The sequence below is a fragment of the Engystomops pustulosus genome, chromosome 5 (genome assembly GCF_040894005.1).
Source record: "Engystomops pustulosus chromosome 5, aEngPut4.maternal, whole genome shotgun sequence".
Taxonomy (NCBI): domain Eukaryota; kingdom Metazoa; phylum Chordata; class Amphibia; order Anura; family Leptodactylidae; genus Engystomops; species Engystomops pustulosus.
Genome location: NC_092415.1, coordinates 199,180,033 through 199,194,936, shown reverse-complemented (window position 1 = coordinate 199,194,936; position 14,904 = coordinate 199,180,033). Strand labels below are relative to the sequence as shown.

Sequence of the window (14,904 nt, the reverse complement as noted above, 5' to 3'; positions counted from 1 at the left end):
CCAAATATTGACAATGTAATTGTAAATAGGGCCCTATGTTGTGTGTTGGGCTTGGTGCTGCTCCCTGCTGGTTGTGTGTGGGGCTTGGTGCTGCTCCCTGCTGGTTGTGTGTGGGGCTTGGTGCTGCTCCCTGCTGGTTGTGTGTGGGGCTTGGTGCTGCTCCTGCTGGTTGTGTGTTGGGCTCGGTGCTGCTCCAGGCTGGCTGTGTGTTGGGCCTCGGTGCTGCTCCTGCTGGTTGTGTGTGGGGCTTGGTGCTGCTCCCTGCTGGTTGTGTTTTGGGCTTAGTGTTACTCCCTGCTGGTTGTGTGTGGGGCTCGGTGCTGCTCCCTGCTGGTTGTGTGTGGGGCTCGGTGCTGCTCCCTGCTGGTTGTGTGTTGGGCTTGGTGCTGCTCCTGCTGGTTGTGTGTTGGGCTTGGTGCTGCTTCTGCTGGTTGTGTGTTGGGCTCAGTGCTGCTCCTGCTGGTTGTGTGTGGGGCTCGGTGCTGCTCCCTGCTGGTTGTGTGTTGGGCTCGGTGCTGCTCCCTGCTGGTTGTGTTTGGGGCTCCCTGCTGGTTGTGTGTTGGGCTTGGTGCTGCTCCTGCTGGTTGTGTGTTGGGCTCAGTGCTGCTCCTGCTGGTTGTGTGATGGGCTCGGTGCTGCTCCAGGCTGGCTGTGTGTTGGGCCTCGGTGCTGCTCCTGCTGGTTGTGTGTGGGGTTTGGTGCTGCTCCTGCTGGTTGTGTGTTGGGCTCGGTGCTGTTCCCTGCTGGTTGTGTGTGGGGTTTGGTGCTGCACCCTGCTGGTTGTGTGTTGGGCTCAGTGCTGTTCCCTGCTGGTTGTGTGTTGGGCTTGGTGCTGCACCCTGCTGGTTGTGTGTTGTGCTTGGTGCTGCTCCCTGCTGGTTGTGTGTGGGGTTTGGTGCTGCTCCCTGCTGGTTGTGTGTGGGGTTTGGTGCTGCTCCCTGCTGGTTGTGTGTGGGGTTTGGTGCTGCTCCTGCTGGTTGTGTGTTGGGCTTGGTGCTGCTCCTGCTGGTTGTGTGTTGGGCATCGGTGCTGCTCCTGCTGGTTGAGTGTTGGGCTCGGTGCTGCTCCCTGCTGGTTGTGTGTGGGGTTTGGGGCTCCCTGCTGGTTGTGTGTTGGGCTTGGTGCTGCTCCTGCTGGTTGTGTGTTGGGCCTCGGTGCTGCTCCTGCTGGTTGAGTGTTGGGCTCGGTGCTGCTCCCTGCTGGTTGTGTGTGGGGTTTGGTGCTGCTCCTGCTGGCTGTGTGTTGGGCCTCGGTGCTGCACCCTGCTGGTTGTGTGTTGTGCTTGGTGCTGCTCCCTGCTGGTTGTGTGTGGGGTTTGGTGCTGCTCCTGCTGATTGTGTGTTGGGCTTGGTGCTGCTCCCTGATGGTTGTGTGTTGGGCTCGGTGCTGCTCCCTGCTGGTTGTGTGTTGGGCTCGGTGCTGCTCCCTGCTGGTTGTGTGTGGGGCTTGGTGCTGCTCCTGCTGGTTGTGTGTGGGGCTTGGTGCTGCTCCTGCTGGTTGTGTGTGGGGCTTGGTGCTGCTCCCTGCTGGTTGTGTGTGGGGCTTGGTGCTGCTCCTGCTGGTTGTGTGTTGGGCTCAGTGCTGCTCCTGCTGGTTGTGTGTTGGGCTCGGTGCTGCTCCGGGCTGGCTGTGTGTTGGGCCTCGGTGCTGCTCCTGCTGGTTGAGTGTTGGGCTTGGTGCTGCTCCTGCTGGTTGTGTGTGGGGTTTGGTGCTGCTCCTGCTGGTTGTGTGTTGGGCTCGGTGCTGTTCCCTGCTGGTTGTGTGTGGGGTTTGGTGCTGCACCCTGCTGGTTGTGTGTTGGGCTCGGTGCTGTTCCCTGCTGGTTGTGTGTTGGGCTTGGTGCTGCACCCTGCTGGTTGTGTGTTGTGCTTGGTGCTGCTCCCTGCTGGTTGTGTGTGGGGTTTGGTGCTGCTCCCTGCTGGTTGTGTGTGGGGTTTGGTGCTGCTCCTGCTGGTTGTGTGTTGGGCTTGGTGCTGCTCCTGCTGGTTGTGTGTTGGGCCTCGGTGCTGCTCCTGCTGGTTGAGTGTTAGGCTCGGTGCTGCTCCCTGCTGGTTGTGTGTGGGGTTTGGGGCTCCCTGCTGGTTGTGTGTTGGGCTTGGTGCTGCTCCTGCTGGTTGTGTGTTGGGCCTCGGTGCTGCTCCTGCTGGTTGTGTGTTGGGCTTTGTGCTGCTCCTGCTGGCTGTGTGTTGGGCCTCGGTGCTGCACCCTGCTGGTTGTGTGTTGTGCTTGGTGCTGCTCCCTGCTGGTTGTGTGTGGGGTTTGGTGCTGCTCCTGCTGGTTGTGTGTTGGGCTCGGTGCTGCTCCCTGATGGTTGTGTGTGGGGCTCGGTGCTGCTCCCTGCTGGTTGTGTGTTGGGCTCGGTGCTGCTCCCTGCTGGTTGTGTGTTGGGCTTGGTGCTGCTCCTGCTGGTTGTGTGTTGGGCTCGGTGCTGCTCCTGCTGGTTGTGTGTGGGGCTCGGTGCTGCTCCCTGCTGGTTGTGTGTTGTGCTTGGTGCTGCTCCCTGCTGGTTGTGTGTTGGGCTTGGTGCTGCTCCTGCTGGTTGTGTGTTGGGCTTGGTGCTGCTCCTGCTGGTTGTGTGTGGGGCTCGGTGCTGCTCCTGCTGGTTGAGTGTTGGGCTCGGTGCTGCTCCCTGATGGTTGTGTGTTGTGCTTGGTGCTGCTCCCTGCTGGTTGTGTGTTGGGCTTGGTGCTGCTCCTGCTGGTTGTGTGTGGGGCTTGGTGCTGCTCCTGCTGGTTGTGTGGGGCTTGGTGCTGCTCCTGCTGGTTGTGTGTGGGGCTTGGTGCTGCTCCTTGCTGGTTGTGTGTGGGGCTCGGTGTTGCTCCCTGATGGTTGCGTGTGAGGCTCGGTGCTGCTCCCTGCTGGTTGTGTGTGGGGCTCGGTGCTGCTCCCTGCTGGTTGTGCGTTGGGCTTGGTGCTGCACCCTGCTGGTTGTGTGTTGTGCTTGGTGCTGCTCCCTGCTGGTTGTGTGTGGGGTTTGGTGTTGCTCCTGCTGGTTGTGTGTTGGGCTTGGTGCTGCTCCCTGCTGGTTGTGTGTGGGGTTTGGTGCTGCTCCTGCTGGTTGTGTGTTGGGCTTGGTGCTGCTCCTGCTGGTTGTGTGTGGGGCTTGGTGCTGCTCCCTGATGGTTGTGTGTGGGGCTCGGTGCTGCTCCCTGCTGGTTGTGTGTGGGGCTTGGTGCTGCTCCTGCTGGTTGTGTGTGGGGCTTGGTGCTGCTCCCTGCTGGTTGTGTGTGGGGCTCGGTGTTGCTCCCTGATGGTTATGTGTGAGGCTCGGTGCTGCTCCCTGCTGGTTGTGTGTGGGGCTCGGTGCTGCTCCCTGCTGGTTGTGTGTGGGGTTTGGTGCTGCTCCTGCTGGTTGTGTTTGGGGCTTGGTGCTGCTCAGACCCATCATTCTTCTTGTATGTTATAGTATTGAACATATGTCCTATATTAACATTTACAATCTCTCGTATGTATAATAGGGTCCTGGAGAGTCAGCAGCAAGGACCCTGCTTTATACACGATTAAAGGATAGTCCCATCATTGTACCCACAGGAAGCCTTAGAGGCCATGATTTATAGATCCAGAGATCAGCAGGAGGAAGATCTCCTGGTCACTCCCTTGATCTCAGGCTCCAGATGGTCCCACCAAAAAGTAGCAGAGGATGAGGGTTATAGTCCACACTTCCTCAATGCTGCGTCCTGGGAAGTTTCCATTGTGTGATTTTCACTGTAGCTGCATTTTTCTGCAGTTTCACTACAATATTATTAAAGACCATCTGTAGCTCCTGGCGTTGCCCGGGATAGTAAGTGACTGCTCTTAGCTGTAAGAGAAAGGGATGACAAAAAATATTTTATATGTATCTGTAGACTGTCTCTGTCACTGACCATCTCTGTTACTGACACTGTCTGTCTCTGGCAGTCTCTTTCAATTGCGGTCGATCTGGTGAACTCTTATTCGAATGACTGTATGTCTCAAGCACTCTTATTCCAGTGACTGTCTGTCTTGGGCACTCTCATTTCAGTGACTGTCGGTCTCGGGCAGTCTCATTCCAGTGACTGTCGGTCTCGAGAACTTTCATTTCAGTGACTGTTTGTCTTGGGCACTCTCATTTCTGTTACTGTCGGTCTCGGGAACTCACATTCCAGTGACTGTCAGTCTCTGGCACTTTCATCCCAGTGACTGTCGGTCTCGGGCACTCTTATTCCAACGACTGTCGGTCTTAGGCACTCTCATTCAAGGAACTGTCTGTCTCGGGCACTCTCATTTTGCAAAACTTTGTGCACCAGTCACAGTAACTCATCGCTAATGTGTCACAGATTTCTCTCCTATGGCGGTTCTATGGGACATTTGTGCAAGGCCAGAGGTCATCCAGGTTGTCCTCTAAGTCACAGCTCAGTCAATGTGAAGTATTTGTTAAAAAGGCCATCACAATGAAGGGTTAACATATCCCAGGTTGTCAGATTCATGGAAAACCTGGTGGAGAAGTTAGCAACTCAGCACATTGGGTGCTTTGGGGGCGTCTCCATAGAGCTACAAGGATCGGGGTCCTCAGCTGTAATCCTGGCCGGAACCACAAGGACATATCCATCATGGCTGACTTTGGATCGACCTTCCCCTCAGTAGCCGGCTCATCCTGGTAGAAGAATAATTCAAGAAGAGGGAAAAGTTTGCTGCTGACCATCAGGATTAGATCTGGACCCAACACCCCCAAAGGTTCTTGGGGTCACATTTCGAAACTAATGAACCTTAATTTTATGGACCATTGTTTGGGGGAAAGTCAGGATGAAAGCGCCAAAGTGATTACTCTGGAGGGTGAAGCCCACCTGGAAGATTCCTTGTAAAGTTCTTGGGTTTGTACCTACACAACGTGGAGTAACTATTAGGGTGCACTACATTTAATACATTTCATATAAGATGATGAAAATTTTTTTACATTTGCCAAAATATAGCAAAATTTCCCTTTTTTCGGACATTGACTGCTGCTGCACATTTCAGATGCACGACCTTCCAGAGGTGATAACTAATGAGAGAGCGGCTGCTGCCTGATGTAAGATGCAGAAATCACAGGCGAAGGATAAACTATGACCCCTGCAATTATCATGGCCACTCGTGGATCGTCTTCTCAGTAGCCCTTTGATTGGTGTCATGTACAATTATATACCGGAACATTATAGAATATTATCTGATAGTCAGTGATTGTGCTGAAACACACAGCGTCCTCCCCCTGCTCATCTGTGTCCCTGCAGAAATGAGGGTTTCAGATGGTAATGGATGTATCTGTATTTAATGCAACAAATAGGAATATTCTCATTGGAGTATAACATATATGAGCGATAATATAACTACTATAATACTGCCCCCTATGCACAAGAATATAACTACTATAATACTGCACCCTATGTACAAGAATATAACTACTATAATACTGCCCCCTATGTACAGGAATATAACTACTATAATACTGCCCCCTATGCACAAGAATATAACTACTATAATACTGCCCCCTATGTACAAGAATATAACTACTATAATACTACCCCCTATGTACAAGAATATAACTACTATAATACTGCACCCTATGTACAAGAATATAACTACTATAATACTGCCCCCTATGTACAGGAATATAACTACTATAATACTGGCCCCTATGTACAGGAATATAACTACTATAATACTGCCCCTATGTACAAGAATATAACTACTATAATACTGCCCCCTATGTACAGGAATATAACTACTATAATACTGCCCCCTATGTACAAGAATATAACTACTATAATACTGCCCCCTATGTACAGGAATATAACTGCTATAATACTGCCTCCTATGTACAAGAATATAACTACTATAATACTGCCCCCTATGTACAAGAATATAACTACTATAATACTGCCTCCTATGTACAAGAATATAACTACTATAATACTGCCCCCTATGTACAAGAATATAACTACTATAATACTGCCCCCTATGTACAAGAATATTGCTACTATAATACTGCCCCCTATGTACAAGAATATTGCTACTATAATACTGCCCCCTATGTACAAGCATATAACTACTATAATACTGCCCCCTATGTACAAGAATATAACTACTATAATACTGCTCCTATGTACAAGAATATAACTACTATAATACTACCCCCTATGTACAAGAATATAACTACTATAATACTGCCCCCTATGTACAGGAATATAACTACTATAATACTGCCCCCTATTTACAGGAATATAACTACTATAATACTGCTCCCTATGTACAAGAATATAACTACTATAATACTGCCCCCTATGTACAAGAATATAACTACTATAATACTGCCTCCTATGTACAAGAATATAACTACTATAATACTGCCCCCTATGTACAAGAATATAACTACTATAATACTGCTCCTATGTACAAGAATATAACTACTATAATACTTCCCCCTGAGTACAAGAATATAACTACTATAATACTGCCCCCTATGTACAAGAATATAACTACTATAAGACTGCCCCCTATGTACAAGAATATAACTACTATAATACTACCCCCATGTACAAGAATATAACTACTATAATACTGCCCCCTATGTACAGGAATATAACTACTATAATACTGCCCCCTATGTATAGGAATATAACTACTATAACACTGCCCCCTATGTACAAGAATATATACTACTATAATACTGCCCCCTATGTACAGGGATATAACTACTATAATACTGCCCCCTATGTACAGGAATATAACTACTATAATACTGCCCCCTATGTACAGGAATATAACTACTATAATACTGCCCCCTATGTACAAGAATATAACTACTATAATACTGCCCCCTATGTACAGGAATATAACTACTATAATACTGCCCCCTATGTATAAGAATATAACTACTATAATACTGCCCCCTATGTACAAGAATATAACTACTATAATACTGCCCCTATATACAAGAATATAACTGCTATAATACTGCCCCCTATGTACAAGAATATAACTACTATAATACTGCCCCCTATGTATAGGAATATAACTACTATAATACTGCCCCTATATACAAAAATATAACTGCTATAATACTGCCCCCTATGTACAAGAATATAACTACTATAATACTGCCCCCTACGTATAGGAATATAACTACTATAATACTGCCCCCTATGTACAAGAATATAACTACTATAATAGTGCTCCCTATGTACAAGAATATAACTACTATAATACTGCCCCCTATGTACAGGAATATAACTACTATAATACTGCCCCCTATGTACAGGAATATAACTACTATAATACTGCCCCCTATGAACAGGAATATAACTACTATAATACTGCCTCCTATGTACAGGAGTATAACTACTATAATACTGCCCCCTATGTACAAGAATATATACTACTATAATACTGCCTCCTATGTACAGGGATATAACTACTATAATACTGCCCCCTATGTACAGGAATATAACTACTATAATACTGCCCCCTATGTACAGGAATATAACTACTATAATACTGCCCCCTATGTACAGGAATATAACTACTATAATACTGCCCCCTATGTACAAGAATATAACTACTATAATACTGCCCCCTATGTACAGGAATATAACTACTATAATACTGCCCCCTATGTACAAGAATATAACTACTATAATACTGCCCCCTATGTACAAGAATATAACTACTATAATACTGCCCCTATATACAAGAATATAACTGCTATAATACTGCCCCCTGTGTACAAGAATATAACTACTATAATACTGCCCCCTATGTATAGGAATATAACTACTATAATACTGCCCCCTATGTACAAGAATATAACTACTATAATAGTGCTCCCTATGTACAAGAATATAACTACTATAATACTGCCCCCTATGTACAGGAATATAACTACTATAATACTGCCCCCTATGTACAGGAATATAACTACTATAATACTGCCCCCTATGTACAAGAATATAACTACTATAATACTGCCCACTATGTACAAGAATATAACTACTATAATACTGCCCCCTATGTATAGGAATATAACTACTATAACACTGCCCCCTATGTACAAGAATATATACTACTATAATACTGCCCCCTATGTACAGGGATATAACTACTATAATACTGCCCCCTATGTACAGGAATATAACTACTATAATACTGCCCCCTATGTACAGGAATATAACTACTATAATACTGCCCCCTATGTATAGGAATATAACTACTATAATACTGCCCCCTATGTACAAGAATATAACTACTATAATACTGCCCCCTATGTACAGGAATATAACTACTATAATACTGCCCCCTATGTATAAGAATATAACTACTATAATACTGCCCCCTATGTACAAGAATATAACTACTATAATACTGCCCCTATATACAAGAATATAACTGCTATAATACTGCCCCCTATGTACAAGAATATAACTACTATAATACTGCCCCCTATGTATAGGAATATAACTACTATAATACTGCCCCCTATGTACAAGAATATAACTACTATAATACTGCCCCCTATGTACAAGAATATAACTACTATAATACTGCCCCCTATGTACAAGAATTTAACTACTATAATACTGCTCCCTATGTACAAGAATATAACTACTATAATACTGCCCCCTATGTACAAGAATATAACTACTATAATACTGCCCCCTATGTACAGGAATATAACTACTATAATACTGCCCCCTATGTACAAGAATATCACTGCTATAATACTGCTCCCTATGTACAAGAATATAACTACTATAATACTGCCCCCTATGTACAGGAATATAACTACTATAATACTGCCCCTATGTACAAGAATATAACTACTATAATACTGCCCCCTATGTACAAGAATATAACTACTATAATACTGCCCCCTATGTACAGGAATATAACTACTATAATACTGCCCCCTATGTACAAGAATATAACTACTATAATACTGCACTTCTGGAATAACTACAGCGCTCCATTTGGAAGATCCCATCAATTTCCTTGAGCTGTGGGAAAGTGACCTTCAGGATGAGGATATTGGGGTTACCCAGATCCACACCTTTATTTTTAGGGTTTTAAAACATACAGTGTATGGAAGGGATATGGTTATAGCTATAAACCTTTCAAATCCTTGGACACTTGGGAACAATGGATCCAGAATATACAAACAGTGGAGATCAAATGGAGACAAAGAGCAGGAGGTCATGAGAGATGGAGGGTTCCTCGAGCAGATGTGTGGGAAGAGTCCTCAGATCTACTTGACAAAGTCACAAGGTTCAAGTTTGTACTCTCCACATTACCATATCGGACAATGATGTGCTGGGTTGTGGTAGTAGTATAAAGCACAGCTAAATCAACAGTGCGACAAATGTGTGTATAGTTCCAGAACTCATTCTAAAGATGCTCATCTCCTCCTTAAAGGGATCTTTTCTTGCTGTCAATGAATGAGAACACTTTATATAGAAACAGTGGGGCAGATTTACTTACCCGGCCCATTCACGATCCAGCGGCGCGTTCTCTGCGGTGGATTCGGGTCCGGCCGGGATTTATTAAGGTAGTTCCTCCGCCGTACACCAGGTGGCGCTGCTGCGCTGAAAAGCATAGGAACGCGCTGGAATACACCGAGCCGGGCTGAGTGAAGGTTTTTTTGTTTTAAATGCGGCGGTTTTTCCGAATCCGTCGGGTTTTCGTTTGGCCACACCCTCGATTTCCGTTGCGTGCATGCCAGCGCCGATGCGCCACAATCCGATCGCGTGCGCCAAAATCCCGGGGCAATTCAGGGAGAATCGGCGCAAATCGGAAATATTCGGGTAACACGTTAGGAAAACGCGAATCGGGCCCTTAGTAAATGACCCCCAGTGTGACTAGTCCTGCTCTCAGGTGAGAAGTGGAGACAATTGTATCCAGTGTAGACAGTGCTCTGTGAGCTCCACAGCCTGGGATTCCAGACTGATACATTGTAGCAAGCCAGTACACAGCGAGTCCTGCTCTCACCCATTACAACTGTATCCAGTCTAGACAATACTCTGTGAGCTGAACAGCCTGGACTCAACACTAATACATTGTAGCAAGCTGACATAGAGGATGTGCCCAATTGGGAACACTAGGGACCAATTGAAGTGTTCTCTATGCCAAAATTAGTATTGGTGCATGCTTGACCTGTGCTCCTTTCATCTTCATAGGGTTTCTGGGATGGTCACCCTATAAACTCCCATGGGTCTTCAAATGCTGGAAGCCCAAAGCACCTCTTGATTCCTACAATGGTGTTGCAGGTAAACCCACAACTAGGAACCAGAATTCTTAAGTTTTAATGACTCACATATAATGGGGCAGATTTACTTACCCGGTCCATTCGCGATCCAGCGGCGCGTTCTCTGCGGTGGATTCGGGTCTTCCGGCGATTCACTAAGGCAGTTTCTCCGACGTCCACCAGGTGTCGCTGCTGCGCTGAAGTTCCCAGAGGTCCGCCGGAATGCACGATCCTATACTTGGTGAAGGTAAGAGCGTGTCCCCCGACACTTTTTTTTTTTTAAAGGCCGCGGTTTCTCCGAATCCGTCAGGTTTTCGTTCGGCCACGCCCCCCGATTTTCCGTCGCGTGCATGCCGGCACCGATGCGCCACAATCCAATCACGTGCGCCAAAATCCCGGGGCAATTCAGGAAAAATCATCGCAAAACAGAAAAATTTGAGTAACCCGCTGGTAAAACGCGATTCCGCCCCTTAGTAAATGACCCCCATTTTGTTTTGCCTTCCTATGGATCAACATAGTATTATTTTAGGTTGGTTTTGATGGACCTAGGTCCAAAACCAACACTTGGTTCATTAAATAGTATTGTAGGTAAACCCACAACTAGGAACCAATTTTCTTGAACTTTAATGACTTAACTATGAGATTTTTGCCTTTTTCTGGATAAACATTGTATTATTACAGGTTGGTCTTGATGGACATAGGTCTTTTTCTAACCTAGTATAATATCCCATGTTACTATGAAGAATGACCCCCAGCTCTTAAACAAGACCCACAACTTGTCCCAGGTGTCCAAGGACATCATAGAAGAATAAGGTGTCTAGATCTTCTGTGGACAACTCTGTATTGTTAGAAGGTTCCCCTACTAAGAACCTTCACCTAACAGATAGATCTTTGAGGGAACTTCCCTTTAAGGGAACCTGTCACCAGGGACCGCATTTTTCACTAAACACAGATTCTAAAAGCCCATGACACCTGCAGTGCACATCTGCCTCTCTGCCTTTTCTAAGCATTTACATTACTATATAATTGTGTGTTATAACTTACTCTTGCTCCCTGACAAAATCCTGGGGTAGTCACAGGGGTTGGGCTTTGGTTTGGATGCATTTCATAAAGCAACATGTGACTTGTCTGAGCTGCAGGCTGCCTCCATCTTTGTGCTCCTCTACAGCTTGTCCCTCCCCCGCTGATGTCATGTCACCAGGCCGTGACCTCTGAGTAGGAGCAGGAGGAGGGGCTGTGCAGAAGCGCAAAGGTGGGGTCTAAGCTCTGAGGAGTGAGTAAAACAGACAAGTCACATGTTGTTTTTTGAAATGCATCCAAACCTAAGTCTTATCTCTGCACTGCAGTATATATTAATCACATGGTTCTGGTTACCCTCACCATCATAGGTACTTGATTATTTGGGGTTGTCCCAACGTAGCAATGGCCCTGTCTCTGATTTTCAGGAGGACCCACCAATTTTGAGCATGGTCTTAGACACCAGTGAGAACCACACAACCTTATCAAGTTTTTATTCTAGAATACAAGTAATATATTGGATTTACAGACACACATTTTATGAAAACAATCTAGTGCAACCCATAGAGCGACATGTTACACATCGAGTCAAGTTAGACTTTTTTTGGATTCCAGACATTCTTTGTGAGGCGCAAGCCCAAGGTCGGTGCTAGTTCTCGCGGTAGGAGTGCAGTAGGTAAATTAAAGTCTTTCATCCAGTTTCCACACAGTGTAGCACTGGGGTGTATACATGTGCCAGGACAGCCAAGAAAAGACATCTACACCATTGCTCGACTGAAGAAAACAGTCCTAGGGGGGGTCGTCTTAGGCAATGACACATCCACCCTTCTCCTTGAATGGGTTCTTGTCCTCTGGGATCCCCTTTACAAGAGGGTCTTCTCCAGAATTGCCTTCAATATACGTTTTGATTTCTTCACACATTTTGGAGACCTAAATCGGGAGGGAAAAAGATACTCAAGGTCAGGTTGGTGGAGGAAAGCCTTCCTAAAATTGTTATGGTTGCAATTTTATTCCCATCTTAAAAGGAAAAACCTTATTAGACATAGATAAATTGAGAAAGAATTAGGGACTTCCATGCCCCAGCTACTGTCAATAGGGACGCGGCACTCTTTTTTGGGAGTACCCAAAAAAGCCAAGTAAGTGTGGTCCGCTCATTTTGGAATTCCCATTAACAGTCGCTGTGGCAATAGGGTTCCGACGTCCATTCTCCAGGTAAGTGTAGGACCTACATCTATTCCCATATATAACAATGAAGGAAGCCATAGATGTGTGACCACCTCTCTGTTTACAGAGGTCCCTGACCCCCATTATAGAGACAGTTGTGGGTCTCCGAATGGGAACATCAGCATCAACCTAGGTCTTTATCGAGCCTACGATAATCTTCCGTGATAATATGAAGGATGACCCCAGCTCTAGAACAAGACCCACAACTAAAACCCCTTTAACTCCCAAGTGTCCCATACACCGAAGTCTCAGAAACTAAGATATGGGTAGTCATTGTTAAGGATCGTTTTCAAAAGAAATATCCTAAAAATAAGAAATTCCTTGTCTGATTATGGATAAATGTTCATGGTTATGGATGAGTTACTAGAGACTGCACAATAATGGATAAAACATTCTAGATATCCCTAGACATAGTCACATAGTGGGAGATACAATGTATCAGCCGAAACTGCTGCTGCTTCTCCTGAGTGACCTGATTTACACCAAGGAACATATGTCACAGGATAAGGATTGGGGTCTTATAGTAATAGGATTGCGGGTGTGACTGTCATAATCCACACAACAGACTATTATATTATTATCTGCACCGCAAATGAGGTCTAAATAATTGTTATATCTATCTATCATCTATCTCATATCTATCTGTATCTATATCTATCTATCTATCTATCTATCTATCTCATATCTATCTCATATCTATCTATCTCATATCTATCTATCTATCTCATATCTATCTCCTATCTATCTATCTATCTCATATCTATCTATCTATCTATCTATCTCATATCTATCTATCTATCTATCTATCTATCTATCTATCTATCTATCTATCTATCTATCTCATATCTATCTATCTATCTATCTATCTCATATCTATCTATCTATCTATCTCATATCTATCTCATATCTATCTATCTATCTCATATCTATCTTATATCTATCTATCTCCTATCTATCTATCTATCTCATATATATCTATCTATTTATCTATCTATCTATCTATATATCTATCTATCTATCTATCTATCTATCTATCTATCTATCTATCTCATATCTATCTATCTATCTATTTCATATCTATCTATCTCATATCTATCTATCTATCTATCTATCTATCTATCTATCTATCTATCTATCTATCTATCTGTATCTATCTATCTATCTATCTATCTATCTATCTATCTATCTATCTATCTATCTGTATGTATCTATCTAGTACAGACTACGACTTTTACATACAATTACATGGCCTTTAATCTTTCCCAGGAAGAGTCCAGCCTGTAGCCATTTCCTGGGTGTTGACCCCTGGCTGCACCCCCCACCCCTAACTTCCCAGGCGCACACGTCACTTGCTAAAAGCACCAAAGCCTCCATTTATCTCTCAATACAGGAAAACCATATGCACCTCTGTGTCCATTATCTACCAGCACAGCTGTGGCCGGGCTGAGTTTGTCTATCTGCGCTGTGATAACATTCTCCGTTATCCTTCTTATTTTCTGCGTGGAAACTTTTTGAAGTTCCGCAACTTCGAAAAGTTGCAAAAAGAAGCGAATAAACTCAGCTCTGCCACATCTGTAGACAAAGTTTGCAAAGTTTCTTTCAACTTTCATCCCGAGTGTAAAACTTTGCACTCACCAGTTGTCTCTCCAGTTTCACTTCTTTCTTGAGTTGTTCGACTTCCATTTTTAATTTATCTTTTTCTGTTAGATCTTCTATGTTGATGACCGGCATTTTCTGATGGGGGAAAAAAGGGACAATATAGGCCGATGAAGTTTTTCTGGAACTGGTCATAGCATGTAGAGCTCTCTACATGAGGACTTACTTGTGCCGCAGCTCTCCGCTAGCTGAACTCCCTGAAGTAGCAGCTTCCTCTGCTACAGCCTCTTCTGTCCACCTTCCCCAAAGCCTCTCTAAAACAATAGCAGTTAGCTGTAATCTGCATAATCCCAGCTAATCTGCTGTGATCGGGAGCCGCCATCCTCAACATCGCTCCTTCTCATGTCCACAGCCCCATCTACTATACATACACAACCAAATGGAAAAATAATAAATAGTAACAAAATAATAATATCATAAAAAAATAAATAATAATATAAAAGTAACTACACATATATTAATAATAATACAAAATATAATCTTCCATAAAAAATAATATGTAATAATGATGTAGAAATCCTAATGACAATAGTACACACATATATATATATATATATATATATATATATAATGTAAAATATATATTCATGTAGAAACATAGGGGCAGGTCTATCTTTTTCTTGCATTCTTTCTTTTTGTGTTTTAAAGGGGTTTTGCATTTAATTCTTTTTACTTTTCCTGTGTTCTCTGAAGCTCGTCACACTCTGGTATCTTGCTTTGCAACTAGTGGTTAGCATTACCGCCTTGCAGCACGGTGGATCAGTGGTTAGCATTACAGC

General features: G+C 44.5%; 1 protein-coding gene across 2 annotated transcripts; it reads right to left on the bottom strand.

Moving 5' to 3' along the window:
* Nucleotides 1–11,722: 11,722 nt before the first annotated feature.
* Nucleotides 11,723–14,451, bottom strand: GNGT1 (G protein subunit gamma transducin 1). 2 transcript variants are annotated; one of them, XM_072154329.1, is made up of 3 exons: nt 14,292–14,451; nt 14,105–14,203; nt 11,723–12,175 (listed from the first exon to the last, which is right to left on the bottom strand). In XM_072154329.1, exons 2-3 carry the CDS (start codon nt 14,198–14,200, stop codon nt 12,050–12,052), a joined length of 222 nt encoding a protein of 73 aa, XP_072010430.1. In that variant the 5' UTR covers nt 14,201–14,203; nt 14,292–14,451; the 3' UTR covers nt 11,723–12,049. The 2 variants fall into 2 exon arrangements, with proteins under 2 accessions (XP_072010430.1, XP_072010429.1); XM_072154328.1 differs by lacking the exon at nt 14,292–14,451 and having other exon boundaries at nt 14,105–14,260.
* Nucleotides 14,452–14,904: the final 453 nt, after the last annotated feature.